At 34.8% G+C, this 23,041-nt stretch overlaps 1 protein-coding gene across 4 annotated transcripts in view; it reads left to right on the forward strand.

The window, feature by feature from the left end:
* The window catches only part of Nmdar1 (glutamate ionotropic receptor NMDA type subunit 1), a 158,237-nt gene that overhangs the window by 116,648 nt on the left and 18,548 nt on the right, over positions 1–23,041 (forward strand). For all 4 annotated transcript variants that reach the window (XM_085824072.1, XM_085824077.1, XM_085824083.1 and 1 more), the window contains exons 14-18: positions 373–521; positions 7,150–7,307; positions 8,108–8,280; positions 8,983–9,087; positions 13,809–13,954. In XM_085824072.1, coding sequence (XP_085680198.1) covers positions 373–521; positions 7,150–7,307; positions 8,108–8,280; positions 8,983–9,087; positions 13,809–13,954 — 731 coding nt within the window. The remainder of the gene's footprint in view (positions 1–372; positions 522–7,149; positions 7,308–8,107; positions 8,281–8,982; positions 9,088–13,808; positions 13,955–23,041) is intronic.

The following is a 23,041-nucleotide window of genomic DNA, read 5'->3' on the forward strand; positions in this document are numbered from 1 at the left end:
TCTGGGAACCACTGGAGATGCATTAAGTTTTTTAGATTAGGTAACGTGAAAAATCAGTATGTTTTCGTCGGGACTAGAACCACTGATCTTGCAACTGCTAGTCGGGTGTGCACTTACAGAGAGCACGTATGGAAGAATTCGATAATTATTCATAACTATGATCTGGTTTCATCTGAATTCTATAATAATCTAACTATGAATACATATTACCGATATCAAGCACCATATTTACTGACATATTTCTTCACCTCGCGTATTATTTCTCCATAATGTTTTCAGCATGGGGAGAAATAGAGTAAATGCTGTGTTAATTAACCCATTGTGTTAAAGCAACATATCATGTGACCTGAAATGTTCACTTTGTATCTGCAGGTACACCTCGCAGTTTCAGCGCCCGCGTCTTGGGTATGGTGTGGGCAGGATTCGCCATGATAGTTGTAGCATCTTACACTGCCAATTTGGCAGCTTTCCTCGTTTTGGACCGACCAGAAACGTCCCTCACAGGCATCAACGACGCGAGGGTAAGTAAGATGGCCCCTTTTATTCTCTAAAACATTAAAACTTTGCAAATTTTACCACTCTACCAACAGACAGATGTTAAGCACTCTAACTTAAATGACCAATATTTTTAACTCAGTCAAAGTTAGCTAGAAAGGTAGAGATGTTACTCTAAATCGACCAGATCTACCAGACTGTGAGGCATAGTCCTGTATTTAAGTTCTGAGTTCCGTTTTGAGATATATTTTGAAAAGTATTTCAGGCTCTGTAAATGTTTGCAACCGAATTATGAAAATAGTCGAAATGAATTTAGTTAATATTTATCTTTATGGTCACAGAGAATTTTCTTTGGATCAGAAATAGGTTTTATTATCAAATAATTGTGCGCTCTAGATATACATTATAGGGAATCTGCTATGTCCTAAAAAGAATAGCTTGTAAGCTTGTAATATAATATAGATACAGGGTGCGGCAGGAAAACTACATTATTTTTAAAATGAATAACACAAATAGTATAAGCGATATCAATTTAATTCTTTTCCAAGAGACAATTAAAGTTTTTTTATATTACGGTTTAAAAATAATACCATTAAGGTGGTCTCCGTTCTGGTCAATGCATTGAGATAGTCGAGTTTTGAAGTTTCTTTCCACTTTTAACAGCATATCAATGGGTTACCAGCAAATATTATGTTGTCGATAGCAGCTTGAATATTGTTCTTCAGTTGAGCCAGGGTCTTTGGGCGTTAGAGATTTCAGATAGCCCCACAAAAAGGAATCACACGGGGCTAAATCAGGCGAGCGCGCTGGCCACTGACAATCGCCTCCTAAAGAGATAAGGCGCCCAGGGAAGTGTTCTGCAAAAAATCGTGGTCGAATGATGCCTATTCTGGACAATGCACACCAAACAGTCACACTTCTGTATGGAGGGGCTGCTCATGAAATTCTCGGGAATTCGTGCCACTCCATTATCGCACGTGTTGCTTAATGCATGTTGCAGCCGGAAAGATGAAAATGAGCCTCATCGCTAAAAAACACACGGACATCATGAGGCGTATTGTCAAAAATGGCTTTGCATGCATTTTTTCGTGAGAGAAAATCGCGTGGATTAAGTTTTTGCACCACTGCCAATTTATATCGATGAAAATGCAGTATGTTGAAAGGCACGACTCCACGGAGAACGTACGCTCCTCTCTTGTCCACTGCATGATCGCTACTAAACCTACATGACATAAAACTTTAGATACCGCTCTTTTCATGGAGCGCCGCTCCACCCTTCTCGGAATAAATGTCGCTAGATGGCGCGCGTTTCAAATGAGGAAGTTTCCCTGCCGCACCTGGTACTGCTATTCCAATTGCATTATATATTAGGAAAACTGCAGAATAAAATTCTACAATTTATAGAAAATTTAAATAGATCATATTTGGAAAAGATTGGAAAAAGGAGAAGGTGGAATGCGTAAAAAATGCAAAACTTCAGAAAGAAAATATTATGACAAATTTGACAATTTTCAGACAAAGAATTTTTCAGTGGAGTATTGTTCTTGGAAAGATGTGTAACAATTATAAGAATTAAAGGATTGCCTTAATATAAAACTGAAGCTGATGGAAATGGAAGGAAATTTTCCCCATTTTTAGAGCAGTCACATTTCTGTTAAGTCTATAACATCAATAATTGAACTGCATTTCCTAGAACGCATTGTGTATTTCGATAGAAACTGGTGTTAAACTTGCCTTGGAAAGCGCGCACGAGTGAATCTGCTAAGTAAATTCCAGAACATAAATGGTTACTGGCATTGAATATCATGAAAAGTCATATTGTGCAAGATGATCACTTTCGAGGTTGACCAAAAATCGTTTAAAATCGTAGGGTGCTTTTCTTTAGAAAGTTTAATTGAGAAATGGAGGCAACAGGGAAAAACCGGCTGAATATCTTATCAACTGACATAATTATTTACGTCAGTTGTTTGAAATGGTAATATTGTGGTTCAAATGAAATTTTTAACTCTAAATTCGCTAAAACTACGGATGATATTCTTAAGAAAAATGCAGATATTTGAGAAATAAAAGTAGAATATTGCATTATTCCAGCCTCTTAGGCTTTAACCTCTAATTCGCAAGACTATGGTTAGTTCACCTGGGAAACAATGAGTGCTTCATAATGTGTAAGATGTAACAGCATAGATTATAAGGTACTTCTCCCGCCTTCCTAGCGTGCTTTCGTGGTTTAGTGGTTTTGCACGCTGGGCCGTTATTCCAGAGGTCAGTGGTTCGATTCCCGGCGAAGGCGTTCCTAATTTTACATCTTGCCTGCTTTCAAAAAATACCTAATGTCTCTACAGTGGAGCCCGAACTAAAAGGGTGTTGGAAGAGGATTCTCCATACCCAGGATTTGGCGATTGGGTCCCCTAAAAACCCCAGTCTCCCTTTAAAAGGGGGAGTATATAAGGTATTTCTCCCGCCTTCCTAGCGTGCTTTCGTGGCGTAGTGGTTATGCACGCTGGGCCGATATTCCAGAGGTCCGTGGTTCGATTGCCGGCGAAGGCGTTGTTAATTTTTCATCTCTCCAGCTTCAAAAAAAAAAAAAAAAAAAAAAAAAAAAAAAAAAAAACCTAATATCTCTACAACATCAATATGAATACATTAGAGCATATCAGTGAGTAAAAGGCAGATGAGCAAGAAAGATATGCAGTGTCATTCGTACTGCATGCTAGTTGCGTAATAATCGTATTTTGTGACAGCCATTTTGTAATGGCACGCCATCGCTTATGCTGAAAGGGAATTAATTGGTTATAAAGAGGAATTCCTTTCATAAAATAAAATCTCCCGTCATCTTTTCAACATAGCAACATTTATTTAATAATAAATGAATAAATAAATAAAAAAATAAAAAATAAAAATCTGAAAGCTTTCAGATTTTATATTATGCCCAAAGGGACATTTTTAAACGTTTTGTGTGTTATCATTATTTATTAAATGTAATGTCCTTCGAACTTAAACCACAGAACACTTATCAGCAATATCGCGAAATATTAATAACAGCATATCTTTAGAATTTCCGATACACAGTCTCACTCGCTGGAGATAAAATTGTTTTTTTTTTCCATACAGTGTTGCCATTGCTCGCTTTGAAACCGTTGTGTTGGTTAATCAAAAATTCGTTGAACTTTTACAAAATATGATATAGATCATAAAATAAATTCGAAATTCAAAATTCGGTCGCCCAGGTTCCCATGTTCGGGTGGAGGAGTACGTTATTCAAAATTTGATGGCTCTAGGTACAGTCTTTTTTTTTTTTTTTTCAGAATGCGAGAAACATACACACATCAACGCAGATTCTTCATTATTTAATTCCTTTAAATATAATACAGGGATCTAATATTTGGTGTCAACAGTTTAAAAAGTGATTTATAGTGAACCAAATGCTGTTTTGACTAAACAGCCTTTCTGAACTAACGCTCGTTTGGACTAAAAAGGAACATGGAGTATGCGTCTGCACACGATACCTAGCGGAACTACAGTACTCACACAGACATGGTTTTATAAACAGTTAGAAAGTAAATAGTAGATTAAACGTCCAGTTCTGCTACAGTATACCGCCCCCTTGTAAATAGTGTAGGTATTGACACATCATATGTAGCGACGATTAAACCTCACTACTCTACGCGAAAGAGTAGTTTTTTTGAGGGGATATGTTACTTCTCTTGATGAATCCACTGAGCTAGTGGTGGTGGTTTTTGAACTACCACTAGGAATAACTGTTGTTGGAGATTTATCACTAGGGATAACTAGAATCGATGTGGAACTGTCACGAGGAATAACTAGAGTCGTTGGCGGTACGTTGTTCTGAGTAATGCAGGCTGGTTTCAAACTACGAATTCCTATAACGGTTTCTTTTCCATTTATCAGAATGGTGAAGTTTTTACCAATCCATTTTATAATGTGATAGGAACCACTGTAGCGGTTTCTTTTCCATTTATCAAGAATGGTAAAGTGTTTACCAGTCAATTTTATAATGAGATAGGGACTATTATCCTGCTGTACGAGTGGTGTTTTTACTGTGTCTTGTGCGTAAAAATATGAGAGCAAGTGTCTAAGAAGGGAAGCACAAAACAGAAGGATATAATGTGTGAAGAACTAGAAACTTGAGATTATTCCCATACGGTGTTGCGTAGATACTGTAGGAAAATTGGAGGATCCGTTTGCAACGAGTGATTAGAGGACTGTAAGAGGTCAATGTTGTTCCGTAGAGCATCTAAGTAACTAATAATAAGTATCACCAAGGTTCTGTTTGAATGGAGTGGAGGCCAAGAAGAATAATTGTTAAAGATTCTGTCCAGTATGTATTATTACGACACTTGAACGCTTGCTTAAGGGTCTATGAAATCTTTCAAATAGTCCACTGCTTTATGGAGGGATTCAAGTGCAGCGAATTCCTGTAATCTTGTTGAAAGAGGAAAATTGTTTCCCTTGTCTATAGTTTTGGGACTTCGAATCTTGCGGTCCAGTGTGTAATGGATATGCGAGCGACTGTTTCACTAGGGATTAGTATCGCCTCAAGCCAAAGATAAAAACGATATATAAAGGCGACAATGTACATACGTAATATCCCTCAGATGGAGGAAAAGGTCCCAAGAACGTGCTCGAATCTCTGAGAAACAATTAGAAACTACTGTAAACAATTGAGAGTTTACCGATGAATTTCGATCACTAAACCTATGTAAGACCGTTTCCAATTCGATATGTCTTTGAATATACTTGGGCTCACGAATCATTGTTGAATAAGTTATCGGGAGGATATTTGGACAAACAGTGGAGGTCTAAAGATTAAGAATGATTTCTCTGAAACATGTGATTGGCCTTTTCCAATGCTAACGGAACAATAAAGTTTTAAATTAGGATACATTTGCGAAAACTGGAATGGAAGTCATGTTTCACTCTTGGAAATTAGGTCAGATAACTGGGTATCCTTAGCCTTCTCCTCAGCTTTAATAGAAAACTCATTTAAAGCTAGATGGGTCTCATATATACAGTACATAAGATATCAGCCTCAATATTATAGGATCCAATAACATGCCCGATATCCGTACTGAATTGTAGTTTGTAGTCAAGGTGCCTAAATTGGCGAGGGAAATATGAATCAGATCCTTCTGAAAAAGCGAATGTCAAGGAATTATGGTCTCTGTGTATTGTAAAATAACTTTATCACTTTATGAGAAAATAATGCTAGAAGTTGCAATCATTTAACACATTTAATACAACGCCAAGTTCAATGTTAGAAACATTGGCCGTCAGGAATAGCTATTGGAACATTTAGATTTGCCGATTTCACAAGGTTCTGTTTACACGCTTCGAATACTTGCGTTAAAGTATCGTCACACGGAACCAAACATTTGTTGTTTTTCTTGGAGTGTTTCAGCAGTTAATGTGAGTCTGGGTTTTGGCAGCTTTTGGGATGAAACGACAGTAAAAATTAAGCATTGCCAAAAAAATTAATAAATTGGCGACTTATCCTCTGGATACACATGTATGCTTTTGATGAACGATGAGTTCGGTATTTCATTTATGGAAGTCGTTATACTGGAAGAGAACTAACTGATTATAAAGATTAATTTGTTTAATAAAATTTAATCACTAATAATCTTCAAAACATTACGATTATTATATTTAACAAAAACAAGCTATAAGGACCGCGAGTCTGCAAGCGATATCAAGCGGAACTACACTTCCCACTGAGAAACAGTTACATAAACAATTGGAAAGTAAATAATAGTTCAAAAGTCCATTTACGGTTAAACTGTCACACATATAGTTGTGTTATAGCTCATTACTTATTTACTTTTTATTAGGCGACTTTAAAGAGTACTTATGTAGTCATCACGAAGTCCCCATCGGACTTTTACATTTATGGATTTTTTGAAAATCTTAGTCTAAGTTAACACAATTACTAATCTTCAACATCTGAAAAAGATTTTTTCCAAGTGCTCTCAGACTGGTTTTAACATTTCAAAGAAATATTCGTCACGTCTTTTTTCAGATGAATTCTACCCTGGAAAAGGTACTGAGTCTCTCCCTGTTATATATATCCTACTGCGTAGAAGATATAATCCCTCACATTAGGCTAATCTTACCATTTGAAAGATAGGACTCGTTACGTCTGTCATCAGATAGATTTTATCATTCGAAGAATTTTTGTCAATTTTTTCATACCATTTGGAAGAATGAATAATTCATACTTATTCATCAATAGTATGCTGCTGTTTGGAAGAAAGTATCCATCACGCCTATCGAAGAACTTATCGATGATTATTTTCAGGAGAGGATTAGATTATTCCATTAGCAGCATGTACATGTTTTTTGCATACTCTAGAATTGACGCATTTTTTAAAGACTTTGCTAAAAAAACCTTCGAGGCTGTGCTTTGAATGACTTAAATACTGCAAATGACACGTAGGGCTATCTGCGTAAGGTTAGAGTCTAAATGAATATTCAGTAAATTAAGACTAGAGTCAAGGCATAAAAATATCTCACATTTAAGGGTTTCTCAATCTAAAATAAATCTCACGAGCGCAAAGGATTAAAAATTTGCGAAAATCATGGTGATACCAAAATTTGCCCCTACAAGTTATTGATGGTTTGGCTATTTTTTTCTAGCTGAGAAACCCAATGGACAACTTTAAGTATGCAACGGTAAAAGGAAGCTCGGTGGATATGTATTTTCGACGGCAAGTGGAACTATCAAACATGTACCGGACGATGGAGGGAAAGAATTATGACAGTGCAGAAGAAGCCATAGCAGCTGTCAAGTCAGAGTGAGTATTAGTGTATTTTTTGCGATCAATAAAATGATTGAAAATTTTATTCATAAGTTAATGATCCTAGATATGTAATTCCATTTTCAAAAATTTTCAAAGAAAGTAGAAAATTTCGTGAAAACAGTATTGGGGGCGGGAGGTTGTGAAGCACCTGCAGAAATCTTTTGTTATGATATTCATTGTGATATAATAAACTGAATACAGAAAGTTTCTGCAAGTTCAGTAATACGGAAAGTTTTGCTTCATCCAAGAATAAACATGCATCCAAGAATGAATTTGTATTTGGATTGCATACTAGAACTGTAAAAAGGACGAATCAATTTTAGGAGGTTTACTGAAGCGCAGTTACTGAAATTCATGTATAGAAAAAGAAGGGCTTTTGGCGACAAAAGAAATTAAAATTATAGTTCTTTTTCAGAAATTTCAATATCTCAGTTCCAAAATGATTGACTGCATGATGGTAAATCATCTTTATTCCCGATCATGTGATGCTTCACCTGCTTCTTTTAGGAGCGAAAACATGCGCTCATATTTTTCGCTATGATTGTGATTGCTTTCTTGGCAGTCTTTGGATTCGAATCTTTTACTAACTACCTGGCTACTTACTTTAGATATTTTTAACGCAGCCACTATCATTATTAAGTCATGTTTGATTGCTCAGTTTTCGATTTCTTCCGCAAATCACCTTTAAACCTGAGAATCCGAAATCTAAGTAGTTTTGTTTTGAAATTTTATAACTCACATTTCGAATCAAAATAACCTACCTAGTGTTTTATGTGTGTGTATTTTCCTTACAGTGCTCTGAGCGCGTTCATTTGGGACTCGTCCCGCCTGGAGTACGAGGCCGCCCAGGACTGCAACCTGGTGACTGCCGGCGAGCAGTTCGGCCGCTCCGGCTATGGCATCGGGCTGCAGAAGCATAGCCTATGGGCAGACCAGGTCACCCTGGCGCTGCTGGGAATGCACGAGAGTAAGTATCAGAAATAATGCTTTATACTGATTTTCCAGAGAATGTGCTCAGTGATTCCCATTTTTTCCCTCGACCAACTTTGTGCCGTTTCATTTACGTTTAACTAACAATTAAGATTTTCTCATCTTTCCTTTTTGCCTCGCATTCCGACATGCTCTCTCAGTCCAGAGGTTTATGCAAATTTTCTGGCAAGCAGTGTAGTTTAAATAGAAAGGAAACTGAAAGGACTTGTGGTAGAGACTCTGGTTGTTGCAAATGACCTCATTTTTGCTTTAGATATTAGGAACGTTTATGCCAAATGTAAAGTCGCATTTGGTATAACCGTGACTAACGTTAGGTTGCCCAACTCAGTTAAATCTTGTATCTCCGAATGGGAGCAATAGTGCTATAGCCTGTTAATTTGTTGCACGTTTCAGCCAGCAGTTGGAGGTCAAGGAGACTTAGATTTTGGGTTTGTATTATTCTAAGTTAACCAACAAATGGGGGGAATAAAGTTAGATTTTGTTTGTCTGTTGTTTCCACAGTCAGTTTAAGTCCAGGAAAGACCAATGCTCTATTTGTACCCTCTGGGAATGAATATAGTAATCCGAATAACTTAAATTCCGGACATTTCAAGCATAGATAATGAAAGCCAAATTATATTTTAAATTAACCAAAAAAATCTGCCCTTTTTCAGATTCCTCTTTTACTTTTCCCACATAGGTGGTTACATGGAAGAACTGGATAATCGCTGGATTTTACAAGGCAGTGAGACGTGCGAAAAAAACGAAAAATTTCCCGCTACTCTGGGCTTGAAGAATATGGCAGGTAAGGAACGATTGATTCTATTAGCTACCAGTAAATAGTTGGCATTCATTTATACATAAATACGTCCTACAGGACGTATTTTTCAAATGCGAATTAGAAAGTTTGATATTTAACATTACCTTTTTTCAAAGTAGGATAACGCTTTTATTGTACATAGTAATAAATACAACTGAAAATAGTCAGCTAAGTGCTTTGGGTTTCATGAAATAGGTCTCATTTTTTCTGTACGATGTCTTGGATATGTATTCATTGACAACTAAGACATTGCTACCATCAAACCCGGCTATAGCGTTTATGGCGTCCTAGTCGATTAGTTCATTTGGCGCTCCTTGTAAATGAAAGCATATTTATAATTCAAGAGACACCAGGTACAAATAAAAGTCTCTGAAACTCGACTTTTAAGGTGACTCTGGCTACTTTGGGTATATGTTACTTATGTCTACGCCCTGGCTGCCATCTCCCAAGTACATTTGTCATGTGCCAACATGCGAGACTAAGTGTTTCATGTAACATTTAATATATCCTGATGAACTGTCGTAAAACGTGAGAAACATTTTGAGCTTTCATTAAAAAAATTGCATAGTCTTCTCCGAGATACTTCTTCTTCGGTTTGGTGAGATAAAGTGGCTCTCATTCCTTCCCTCGAATTCTACTGTAGCATACTTTTTATGTGGAGTATTAAAAGTTTCCTCTCACAACCTGTCTAACAGCCTTAAAATGGAATTCATCAGGAGATTGCAAATTTTACCCCGGGTATTCTATAAAAAGGTACTTGGGAGATAGCAGCAATGCCTTCATTAGCATGCAGATAATTCCAAGGCGTTGTTATAAAAGGTTAGGATTGTTTTGTGAATGCAAGACTTTGACTTACCTGATCATAATCAAGTTGTATTTATTGCTGGGCACAGCAAACGCTGTACGAAATCTAGCAAAACTTCTGCTTTGAAGACTAGCACAGTTAAATGTCGAATCTGATATATTGTAGCAAATGCTGTCAACATATTTGTAGTCATTAATAGACTTTTATGTTCAAGCCTTTGTAATGGCATCATTTCAACTACTGTGGACCGTTACATTATACTTGTACTAAGCTAATAAACCATTTAATACTGACACAATATGGCAAATATCGACAATGCACAAGACGAAAGACTTTTATTTATTATTCACGCTTCACAGGAAGCACACCATTTCTAGAATGTTGCAATTTGGAAAATCAATGAAAAATATAAAAAATAAATTTAACCTAAAATACTCAGATAGAAGAAATGAAATTACTTTTTAAAATGTTTGCAATTCTCTATCCTCAATATCATATTTGTCCTTTATATAACTTAAAATTTAAAATTTTTACCTTTTCATCTTTATTTAAATTAAGAATTATTTATTATAAATATAGTAATAAAGTGATATACTTAAATATTTTTTTATTGCTGTCTATTAAAATTTAGGCATCTTTTATTTAAAGAATACCTTGAATAGTAACAGAATTAAATCCTGCATGCGTTAATTCTCGTATTAAAATTGAGATTTAAGTTTATTAATATTATAGTTAACTTGTTACATTTTGTTTACATTTAGTATACTTAATTTCACGAGGGTTATAAAATAAAAATATTAAAAATTAATGAAAGTTTGTTTAAAAAATGCAATTTCTAAAAGAAAATTGAAAACATCGCTATGAAATTTAAAATGTTATTTTACGCAGTGTAAATGTATATATACGTTTTATGTATGAAGCCAAAACAATTTTCAAATTTTTCTCACTCAGTCATTAAAATGACAGAGAGGTTATGATTAAATGACATTCAGTCATTAAATTCTTACTGCATAACTGAAGTCATGCAGTAAGAATGTCATACAGTCATTAACCTATGCTACAGTATCACAGCTTTTATTTGCCACTTATGTAGCTGCATTAAAATTATGAAATTGATTAACGAACGTAAATGGGTAAAAAAGCTTTAAGTAACTAGCCTCATCTCTTAATTTTTGAGAGTATGTATGGCGGTGTACAATATGAATTTTATGCTTACAAAAAGGGGATGAGTTTCTCAATAACAAAGTAGCTTAGCAGCAGGCAAATGGCAGAGGTCGTTGAATATGGTAGTTCACCCCACGGTCGTTTTGGATCGCCAGCAAGCGGGTAGTGTAGTTGCTAAATGCTATTAGTTCGAGATGGATTCACGGGAATGATCTGGGTGCATGATCGTTTTCGTACTTTTCCCTATGTGTAACGAGGATACGAATCAGTTTTCCTTAGAAATTTCTTTACAATGGTATCCTTCCCCTCAGGATACAAGCCTAGCATGCTTTGCCATAATGAAAACAAACCAAATTAAACGTCTTGTGCTCCAGTTTCCGAGAACTGACTGGCTACATGAGGGTTAGCTTGGTGTTTAATTTTACAATCGGAAGGCAGCTATAAATTGCATAAGAAATTCTATCATAAATTTCCGAATAAAAAGTAAAATTAAGTAACTTAAAAATTTCATAAATAAAAAACTAATTAATTAATATAACCATATTCTTTTGAGCAACGCACACTAGTGTATCCATTAAGAGAAGAATTGTCTTACCAGAGGGATTTTAAGACAAGCTGGCTCCTATTCACGTTACACATGGAAAAAATTATGAAACACTCGCATGAAGCCAGTACGTTTGCCGGAAGTAGAACACGGGTCGGACTACTAGTGTTCAGCGATTTAGTATCATTTTTCTCTTTGTCGTTCCTCTTAATGTAATCTAAATTAATGTAAGAGATTTTAAATGTAAATTCACCAGCTCGGTGTTTGAATAATTTATCTAAATAGCTCAACATTAGTTCACACTTATATCAGAGCTGTGCGAAAGTCTAAAATTATAAATAATTCCATGTACTTGTTACAATTCTATTTCACAATGTTTTAGAAATAATATATGCGGTTTATTGCATTTTTTATTTTGCATAAGCTATTGGTGCCTTATGGAGTCAAATATTTCATTTCGATCGTTATGCTGCAGGGAATTCATGAATTATAAAGTATTTCTTCCGCTTTCTTAGCATGCCTTCGTAGTTTAGTGGTCAGCACACTCTGCGTGTATTCGATAGGTCCGTGGTTCGAGTCCCGACGAGGGCATAGCACACTTTTCATTTCTCCTGCTTTTAAAAAATGCTTAATGTCTCTACAACTTTAGATACGAAATAAAAGCAAACTTATTTTTAGAGGTGTGGAGTTAATTGCCTTGGTGAAAATAAATCGCACTAATTTCGCAAGATATGCACGATGAGAATGCATTCTTGTTTATTTATTTCAAGTCGGCTAACTAGCTTTCTTTTATAAACATTATTAATAATGGACTTAGGAGTTCGAACCTGATCGGGTTTTGAATTCCGGTGACGGCTTTATATCGTAAAAGTATAGTATAATTGCAGCAGGGACACAAATCCTCAGCAAGCGAAAGGGCTCTCGAGTAGGTTGATGGTAGAGATGGTAGACCCTTGAACCTTTTTCCCCGGGAAACTCTTGGACGGAACTGGAGTTAGTCATTCAGCCGATGATATGACTGTATCATCGGAAACATTAAAATCGTTTAAACGCTAAGTTAAAAAAAAATTAACTGAATTTTGAAAACTTTTCTTCGCCACATTGCATTATCCTCGAGAAACTGTGTGTATACAAAATTTGAATTCGATAGCTGATCAGGAAGTAGCCTGAAAATCGGGGACAAAATTCCACTTATAGTGAAACACCATGCGTTCACTAAACAGAAGCTTAATAAAATTACTTATACGAATATCTTAATTTATTTTAATTGCAGGAAAGCACGCAAGAGCTATTTGCCTAATGAGACAGATGTCTCAGTAAAATAATTTTTAAGGGAACTGGATTGGATTCAAGTTACAAGTACTACATAAACGGAAAAACACCCATTCACCAAGTCCGTTCGTCGGGACGTGAACTGTGATTGAACTACTACATATACAAAATTTTAAAGTGAGAACAAAAGTTATTTCAGATCATACTGAAAGATTTGTCGCCCAGGTATAGTAGTTAAGGGAGCCTACTGAGGTACTGAAGGGCCCGGACTAAGGGACTTCGAATCTTGGAGAAGGCATGGCTGAAGTGTTCTTCCCTTCATAGAAGGTAACGGTGGCCCACCAAATAGGTGCTTCCACAATAAAGTGGGCACCACTTGCAGCCAAGCCTAAGTAGGCTAAGTGCCTGCCGCTGAAAAAGAATAATACAGATAACAATTAAAGATCGCAATCCGTTAGTGCTGTAATTAAACCGATGTCTCTTCGTGCAGTGCGATGACTTGCAAAAGTCCCTTACATTTAAAGTTTTAAACTTATGTTTTTCTGTACAGTGCGAGGAATCTCATATAGTAGTTACATGCGTTCAAAGTGCCTTAACCTGATGTTTGTCCCTTCGTCTTTTTACATTCAGGGTTTAATTAGATATCACTTCATACAGGGCACTGGTTTCCATATTGTAGTACTTTATGTTTAAGAGGCATAAATTCGGTGTTTCTTCATAGAATACGATGGCTCTTATACTGTAGTTCTTTACATTCAAATGCTATTGTTAAGTCTATGGCTTCAGGGAAATTCGTGTTTGAAAACTAGTCAGCTTTAACATTTGTGTAAACTACGTAAGTTAATTAACATTTAGTTAACTGACTCATCATTCATGAGTTATTTTTTATTTCATAAAATTAAAACTTTTGTACTCTCATAGGGGTCTTCATTCTGGTCGGGGCCGGCATCGTGGGTGGCGTCGGCCTCATCATTATCGAGATCATTTACAAGAAGCATCAAACGAGAAAACAGAGAAGACTAGAAGTGGCTCGACATGCCGCAGACAAGTGGAGGGGAGCCGTTGAGGTACGTTTGACTATTATCCACTATAAAACGAAGCCTTTATTGCATATGAAATATTTTTCAACAAGCAGCGCTTGAATCCGTGTTGCATACACATGATAAATAAGACTGTATTTCGCCTGATATATTTTTATATAGCCAAAATTTCACGTATTATTTTTGATGCAACATTTTTGAATAAGTATTTTTTAACCAATATTATAACTCTTCATTGTCCATAATACCTTTCTAAATAGCCAAGTTTAAGCCATTCCTGTCAACACATTTTGAGTAATTTACCCCTGAAATGCAAAATTCGCGAGGTGTTCGTGGAGTAAGTAGTAGAAGCTCGTGGAAATTTCGTGGCTTGGGATTTACATAATAATAAATAATAATAATTTTACAAAGAAAGATTTACATTAACTTTTTTGGCGGAGGCGAGACTGTATATCAGAAACGCAGCAATCACACAAAAACTAGTACGTAATTAAATAAAAACTGTACACTTTGAAATTTACATTTATTAACCAATCATACTCTAGAAGCATATCCAACAATGCTTGTTTTAGAACAAGATTATCACTTAATGGGACATCGTTATCATAGATTATATCGCACATACACAGAATTTCTTGATTAAATAATACGCTTTTAATAAAGAGTAGTTCATCACAGAGGGCGTCTTTCTGTAACCACGGAAAACGACAGTTTTACGTACTTCGAAAATCTCCCAAAGGTTAGAAGGCAATTTTTTTTTTAAATCTTGCATTTATCATTAAATAGATTATTGTAGAAAAGTGAGCTTCTCATATAAAAGGAAATTAAAACAACAACTTGAATCCTTTCAAAACTGAAATCACCAACTTATTCGATGTATTGTGATAATTATTTGGGGTGAATATTTCGGATGAAATATCAGCTTTCGATAACACCCAGAAAGGAAAATGTATTTTGAAATTCATATTTAGTGCCACTGAATGTAACATGCGTCAGAGATTTCAGTTTATTTATTAGTTTTGCTATGTTTTGATTAGGGCTTCCAATCAACCGTATTTTTATGCACTAATTTTTGGATTACAGGATAATATGGTAAACGACAGCTAATAAAAATCTCATTTGATTTAGAAACCAAAAAAATTGTTAATTTATAAAATGAGGTTACTCAAGCATAAAACTTTAAATATGTGCTGTAGATCGGAACTGAAAGCGTGAAAATTGTTCATAACTTCCGGAATCTTGCCTTCAACTTGCATTACTTCAGTGCTCTGAAAGTGAGTTATGTTGATGATCTGTTGCTTGTCTTTGATAACTAGGTACGATGTCACACCATCCGTGTTTGTAATTACATTATTAAAATTTTCCTGTGACACACAGGCTTTTGCAAGAAATGATGCAAGTTTTACTTGTAATTCTAATAGTAAATCTAATAATAGAAAAATCCAACAACACAGAAAAATATCAAGGATTATTAAAACCAGGTCGAACAGTATAGCACCAGGGTACTAGTGCAGCAAGTGCTACCTCTATCGAATAAATATTCTCTTGAAATGTTTACAGCAAACTAACTAAACTAACTAACTTTAAGCAATTCTTCACTATATTTAAAAGGTAAATAACTATATAGAAAAGGTGATTATATGGTACTTAACTAAATATATATATACATATAGTATATATGTAAGATATAACAAAATACGAAAGCTGCTTTAAAAATAAATGGCGACCTCAAAATTAACGATTTGGTGCTCTTCCCCTTAATTCATCTGCTCTCCCAAATTCGAAATCCTTCCATGATTATAAAACAACCTCAAAATTAATCAATCATAGCTTATCTCTACAATTACATCAGACTTATTATAAATACCGCTCGCAAATAAACTCCGTCATCTTCTTCTCCCAGCCTTCGCCACGCCAAGACCCACGCTGCTTTGCTAAAATGATATCGCTCCGTTAATCTGTGTATATAAGAAATTATTGTAATTGTTTATGATTAAAAAATATATTGTCTACGAAGACTTATTCTAATGTGCCTGGAAATAAAGATGGTAATTAGCTGAACTTGGTTTGCTATAAACATCTTCGTTCCGTCTTGCCGTTTTACTATCACGACTACACATAAAAAATATTACACACACACACACACACATATATATATATATATATGTGTGTGTGTGGGTTCTTTAGTTTTGAAATCACAATTCATATTCAAACAAAACACATTTAATAAAATATTAATACATCTATAATATAGTTCATCTATTAATACAACACCTATAACATCGTTTATCTATTACCGCGATATCTATAACATCTTATATCTATTAACATGACAAATATAACGTCTTACATTTATTAATACAACATCTATATCATCTTGCATCTCCTCTCATAAAACAAAGTGGCGAGAGTTCTATCAATTTCACTCGTGCAGTCAACAGCTAAAAATTAAACAGCGCGCGAGGAAAAATATTAAGCTATGGATTTAAAATCCCACATTCGGCTTTCCTGCTAGACAATATTCTACTCTTGACATCATAAATCATTGGTCATCTTACATGATCGTTGTCTTCGGTAAAAGAAAACCATCATCAAGATAAGCCGAAACCTGAAAAGAAGTACGAAGGGAGAGGGGAAGATTGTGTGCTAAGGACAATATTGAAAGGAAACATCTTAATTGTCCTTCATCTTTGCAACAATAACATCGTCAACAGTCCCTTCTATTTTTCAGAAATTTCATCTAAATCGAAAATTATCTTCAATCTTTAACATTTTTGGAAAAGTTCATTTCATCTTAAAAATAACATTAACTGAAATAAAAGTCATCATTAGGTGAAAAATCACAGTTCGATTATTAGTTGTATCACTCCAGGTTAAAACGTCATAGTCAGTATTATTTTATACATCTTCTTCTGCTTGGGTCCATTGTTTTATGTACTCAGCGCATGTAGTTGTTTTTGTGGGTCCTTCATGATCTTTTTTACAACATCATAGGAGTCATTATTCTTTATTTTGACAATCTTAGATGAGCCTAAATACAATGATTTTAACTTAACATTTGATCCAAATAGCGTTCTTTTGATTGCTACTAAGTCATTAATTTTATAAAATTTTAGAGAACGTTTCCGAAGGTTATATATTTTATGTGTTTGCTTATTTCGTTCCTCTACCTTAAATATTTGTTTCTTTGTATCTTTTCGAAGTTCTTCTCGGTAAGTTTCAAAACTATTTTGAATTTCTGCGTCAATTATTTCTTTAATGCTTTCTTTTCCAGAAGTATAATCAGTATCTGCTTGAAAATTAGAAGCATTCTGTTTGCTTACTCCAGATATAAAATTAAAAGCTGATATTGCTTTAGGAAATCTTCCTTTTGGGACAGAAGGTTCTTCAAGGAAAGATTTACGCCTTTTAATAACCTTTTATTAGGTTTAGTTGATTTATAAATCGAAGTCACACTAGATGGTGTTGGAACAGCAGCAGCATCCCACAGGTCTCCATAATGTTCCCAATCATCAGCAATAAGAATTTCTCGCAACTGACGAAATTCTTCATGAGTGATGCACATTTTTCTTTCCAATTCTGCTTGTTTAGCAAATAATCTCTTCTCCAAAATTTTTCTCATGCGATCCTTTTCAAAAGGTAGCTTTTCTTGCATTTTCAGTTTAATATGTTGAACTTCTTTTTCTTTCTCAGACAGGATTTTATCTTCGGTTCTCATCTGAAATTTTGCTTCTACTTCCTTCTTTGCTTCTGATAGTTGTTTCTGTAACATTTCTACAGTCGGTTCTGATACGGTAAGTTTTCTTTCAAAGATCTAACTTGTTGTCCAGGAGCATCCAAATCCATTTGTAAAACAGTTTTTTCCTGTTTTAGTTGTTCTTTACCTATAATTGGTAAACGTCTGGGTCTCAAAGAAATAGGTAGGTCATCTTTTAAAACAATATGCATTTCAGTATTAGTAGATTTTCTTTTGGCTTGACTCCTTTAAGATATTCAGATGTATCAGTATCCAGTTCTTTAGGTGGAAGTTTTTCTTGCTGTTTACTCTTTCTTAATATTGATATTTCTATTTCACCAGCATTATATTTAACTAATTTCTCAGATTCTGCATTCTTTCTTTTTCTAGAACATTTTGGTCCTGAAGTGGGTTTTTTGGAATCATTAATTTTTCTATTACTCTCTTTGATTTCCTGAACTTTCTTAGGTGGATTTTTTTCTTCTTCCTTTAGGAATGTAATTCTTCCCTTCCTCTACATTTTGCAGTTTTCATTTTCTACGTTTAACATCACATTTTTCTTCCTGAGACTCTTCTTTCTTTAATTCAACAGCATCTGTTTCCTCTATAGGGTTATCAATTCTATTAGAAATATGACTTTCAATTAAGTGTTTTAATTCAGAGCTATGCGCTTTATTAATATCCAAACAATTATCTAACGCATCTTCTTGATCTATATTTACAAACAATAAATTCGATTCAATTTCATCTTCTACTACTTTCATAGATATCCCGCTATTGTTTATAATAATTTCCATTCGAGAAAGCAATTCATTTCCAATAACAGCATTTTCTTTCATTGTTCCTTCAGGCACAACATAAATATTTGATTTAATTTCTATGTCATCAATTTCTATGGAACCTTTAAAATAACCAATAGGTTTTACTTTATTGTTTCCAAAGCCTACCAGAATCAAATCGGAAGAATTAATACTAGGTGAACCAATTACTTTATAAATATTTTCCGATACTATATTTATATCACTTCCTGTATCAATGAGAGCTTTTACTTCTACATTATCTATCGTACAGTTTTATGCATATCATTCAACTGCTTGTTTACAAATATATGATTCACTCTGGCAAGATCATTTATTTTTCTCTTAATTTTTATACATTCTGCAGCTACGTGTCCAAATAAATTACAACGAAAGCATTTTTCCCTTGAGCTTATTTTTGCAAAAATTCTCCGAGTGACCAAGATTTCCGCAGTTATAGCAACGAAAATTTGTTTTTATTTTGCTTTCAAAATGGTCGCTTCTGGTTTTAGAATTAGGCTTAACGGATTTATTTTCATCATTATCTAATTTAATTTTTTCATATATCTTAAGCTTTTCCTGAAATTCAGTCAAAGTTTTACAACCATAAAGAATAGCTTTATTAAATGTAGAATCATTTATACCATTAATAACATATTCAAATAAAGCGGCGTTTTCAATATTACCTTTGGAACATAGATTTTTAATTACTAAAAAATATTCATATAGCGATTCTTTTTCCTGCATTTTACGTTTTGATAATAATTCATGTAACTGAGCAGAGTTATACTGAACACCATATTCATTTATTAATAAAGCTTTAAGTGCATTCCACGAATTAATTTTCGTTTCGCTTTCAATAAATAATTTTGCTTTGCCAGTTAAAGATCTTTTGGCAAATATCAATTTCTGTAATTCATTTAGTTTTAACAAATTAGATACATCCTCAAAGTTTTCAATACATTTGTCAACCGAATTATACGGATTACCATCAAATTTAGAAATCAAGCTTTCATTATCACTAAAATTTATATACGCATTTGAAAACTGTGAAAATGGAAATTGAACTGATGACTTACTAATATTTTGTTTTAGCTCATGATCTTCATCAACAGCAGCAAAAGAAGAGTCGTTGAAAATTCGAGCAGTTGATGCATCGATTTCACTATTAACAGAAGTATTTCTTCTTTCATCCAATATTGCTTCATATTCCTCTATTTGTTGCTTGTAATTTGATCTCGATTCTGACACCAATTTTGTGGGTTCTTTAATTTCGAAATCACAATTCATATTCAAACAAAACTCATTTAATAAAACATTAATACATCTATAATATAGTTCATCTATTAATACAACATCTATAACATCGTTTATCTATTACAGCGATATTTATAACATCTTATATCTATTAACATGACAACTATAACGTCTTACATTTATTAATACAACATCTATATCATCTTGCATCTTCTCTCATAAAATAAAGTGGCGAGAGTTCTATCAATTTCCCTCGTGCAGTCAACAGCTAAAAATTAAACAGCGCGCGAGGAAAAATATTAAGCTATGGATTAAAAATTCCATATATATATATATATATATATAATGCAAAATAAAGTAAATAATTTATTTAAAATCCATCCCATATTCAACCGAACTTTTAATCTTTGAATATATATAATTATTTTAGTAATATAGTAATTAGGTGGAGACATTAGCACTTAAAATACAAATTTGTGTGCAAAACAATCAGAATTTGCAAATTATGTTTACTTTTACGAAAAGTATTGAATTTAAGGTACTATATGCCGCCAAAGAATTATGCAAAATTCTGCGGCGCTGTGATTGTGGAAGTTATATGAGCGCACAGGGGTTTTCGGCGAATTGTGGGGGAACCTTGAGGGCTTAGTTTTTTTGGCGTCCTTCCTCGCTGTCGGAGAGTTAGCGTGTACCTGAGAATCTTAAACGTGATTCTAGAGTTCATTTCTGCACTGCATATTTATATTGATTGCTCATAAAATTTTGGCACGGAAACTTTGGTTCAAGCGTGGTGCAAAACGTTCTTACGAAGTGCTTCGGCACTTGTATCATTTTACTATCTGCTATTGAAATCTCAGGGATTTGAACCTGGATTTTTGTTATGGAATGAAGTTTGGACTTTAACGTAGAGGAAGTTTACAGACTCCAGTAAGGATAGGAAGAAAATGGAACCCCTGCTTAAAAGAATCTGCCGACTGTACATACTGATTAAAATGAAAAAAAAATCAACCTTAAATTAAGCCGACAGCCTGCTATATTTCCTAGAATGTATACTGAACAGTCAATTGTTCCTTCCTACAACGAATCAATGCTTGCTGAATTCCCAGCGCTACTTCACCACTTCTTTAATCTGATGATCAAAAGCAAGCGTCGAATCTGTGCTCATTGAAGATGATGCAAGGTGCTCCAACAATAATTGTCCAAGAAGCTTGATGCCTGATTACAGCGTTTCTGTATCAAATCCGTACTATGACATCTCGATAGATTAAGAAGACTTTAAAGAACAAAATACGAAAAAAAAATGATAACTATTCTAGCAGTCTTAAAAGTGGAAATCGGCACTTGGCTGAGATCCAAGCCTGTGCTCCTATCACAACAAATGGAGGAAGCTCTCACGCTAAACAATTCCAATGATAATGCAAATGTTAATGAGAATGCTTCATATCCTCCAACGAATACAAATCGGGAATATTGCAGATAATGCAGAATTTCAGTACCCAAAACAGACTGCCAGAGTACCTTCTATTGTAGTAAAGGACTTTGCATGAAAGTGGGAAGACTTTATAAAAATGATCGAGGACGCCATCACGGACAGTGTCTGCGCAGTGTCTTAAAGTAATTACCCGAGCTTTTAACACCCAATCAGAGTCATCCAACAGGAGATAATTTCCTTGGGAAACCACTGTTAAAGACTGAGCAACTGATTTGAAGAAGAAACTGACAACGCATAAAGCTGCCCTTATTCTTGGTTGCTCTCCCCAATAGGCACAAAGCGAGAACTATCTAGTATAATCTAGAGCATCAGATATAAGAAACCTATAGTCTACGCCAAGTCTCTTGTCTCCCCTACAAGTAGTCTGGTCAGCGACGCCAATAAAGTTCTGGAAGATTTGATAACCCGTGTGAAATATATCAAGAATTCTGGAATTTGAAACTTCGCAAAAAGCATCCAAGATAAGCCTGGCTTCAAAGTCAAAGATTTCGCTGTGCAACCACCATTTCATTATGGATGATACTCCAAATTGTACGTCTCCGTTTCAATGGCAGTTTTGAACGCATGTAGTTTAAGAAAAAAAGCTTGTGGAACTCCACGATTTTATTCTGGAAAATGACAATGGCATTTGTAAATTTACTGAAAACCACGCCACGCGTAGTGACAAATTAAAAAATCATGAGGCACCATTTCTATCATTGTGACAGATTCTGGCACAGAGGAGGTGAAGTCTTGATTTATTTAAACAATAAACTTCCTTTTGTTTAGTCCCCCAGGACAGCAGCAAAGGTTTTTAGATTGGGGTTGTCTCAATCTCTCTTCCAAGCTATGGAGACGTTTTCTTTGCTGCAGTGTACAATCATCCGGACAACAGAGTTACTGAAAATTTCTGTCCTCCAGTTTCCTCGACAGCATGCTCACTTTTTCCACTCCGAATTCCATTTCGACAGTGGCTACAGACGTTCGCTAAAGAGACTATAAACAGACCGGTTTGAAGTTCATCTCGTGCTTCTTCATGTTGTTTCTATCCTTCATACACTGTATGAGAATGGCAGTTTTTCAAAATTAATAGGACATTTTTATTCATATAGAGTACTAAATTCTCCTTTTAGCATGACATCGAAATTGTGCTAAGGATTTTTGGGATGTTTCAAGATTTTCATTTTTTTATCCTTTTCGTGAAGTTCTAGGAAGAACTCGCGAATGTGATTGTAACTGGTGTTAGGTAGGTTCCTTGTACCAAATATATGTCAATATTTCTGCTACAGTTCCGGGGTCGAAATAAACGTGGTTCACAGGTAAAATATGTGTTGAATGTATTTTGGTGTATCTCAGTGGGTAAGGTAATGGGTACGTCAATTGTATTTCTCTTAATATTAGATTATTAAGGTCCGCAAGAATATTATCTTAATTTTCTTTCATTTGAATTATTGCGGCAGTAGCGCAGAAAATTAATAAGATTATTCATACTTAAATATTTTCAGCCTTAGTTATAATTTAAGTATTTCATAATTTTATTTTATTCGCCTTATAGCCGAGGATAAATTTCCGACAACATTTATTCTACTACATATATTTATTTGTATACATGCCTATCATTGTTGGCGGAGATCTAAATGCAAAGCACACTAATTTGGTCATAGAAAAGGCCTTACACAAGTTCATGCTCGATAATCCCATCTCATTCTATGCGCCTGAGTGCAGACCATTTTACCCAGGAAGACAACCTAACATTCTTGACTTATACTTAGTAACTCTGGTATCCCTATCGTAATAGCTAATAGGGTAGCATCCACTTCGGACCACATCCCGAACACAGCTGCTTTGGGTAT

The sequence above is a fragment of the Stegodyphus dumicola genome, chromosome 1, assembly GCF_044657685.1.
Source record: "Stegodyphus dumicola isolate Sdum_Otavi_A_Nest chromosome 1, ASM4465768v1".
Lineage (NCBI taxonomy): Eukaryota > Metazoa > Arthropoda > Arachnida > Araneae > Eresidae > Stegodyphus > Stegodyphus dumicola.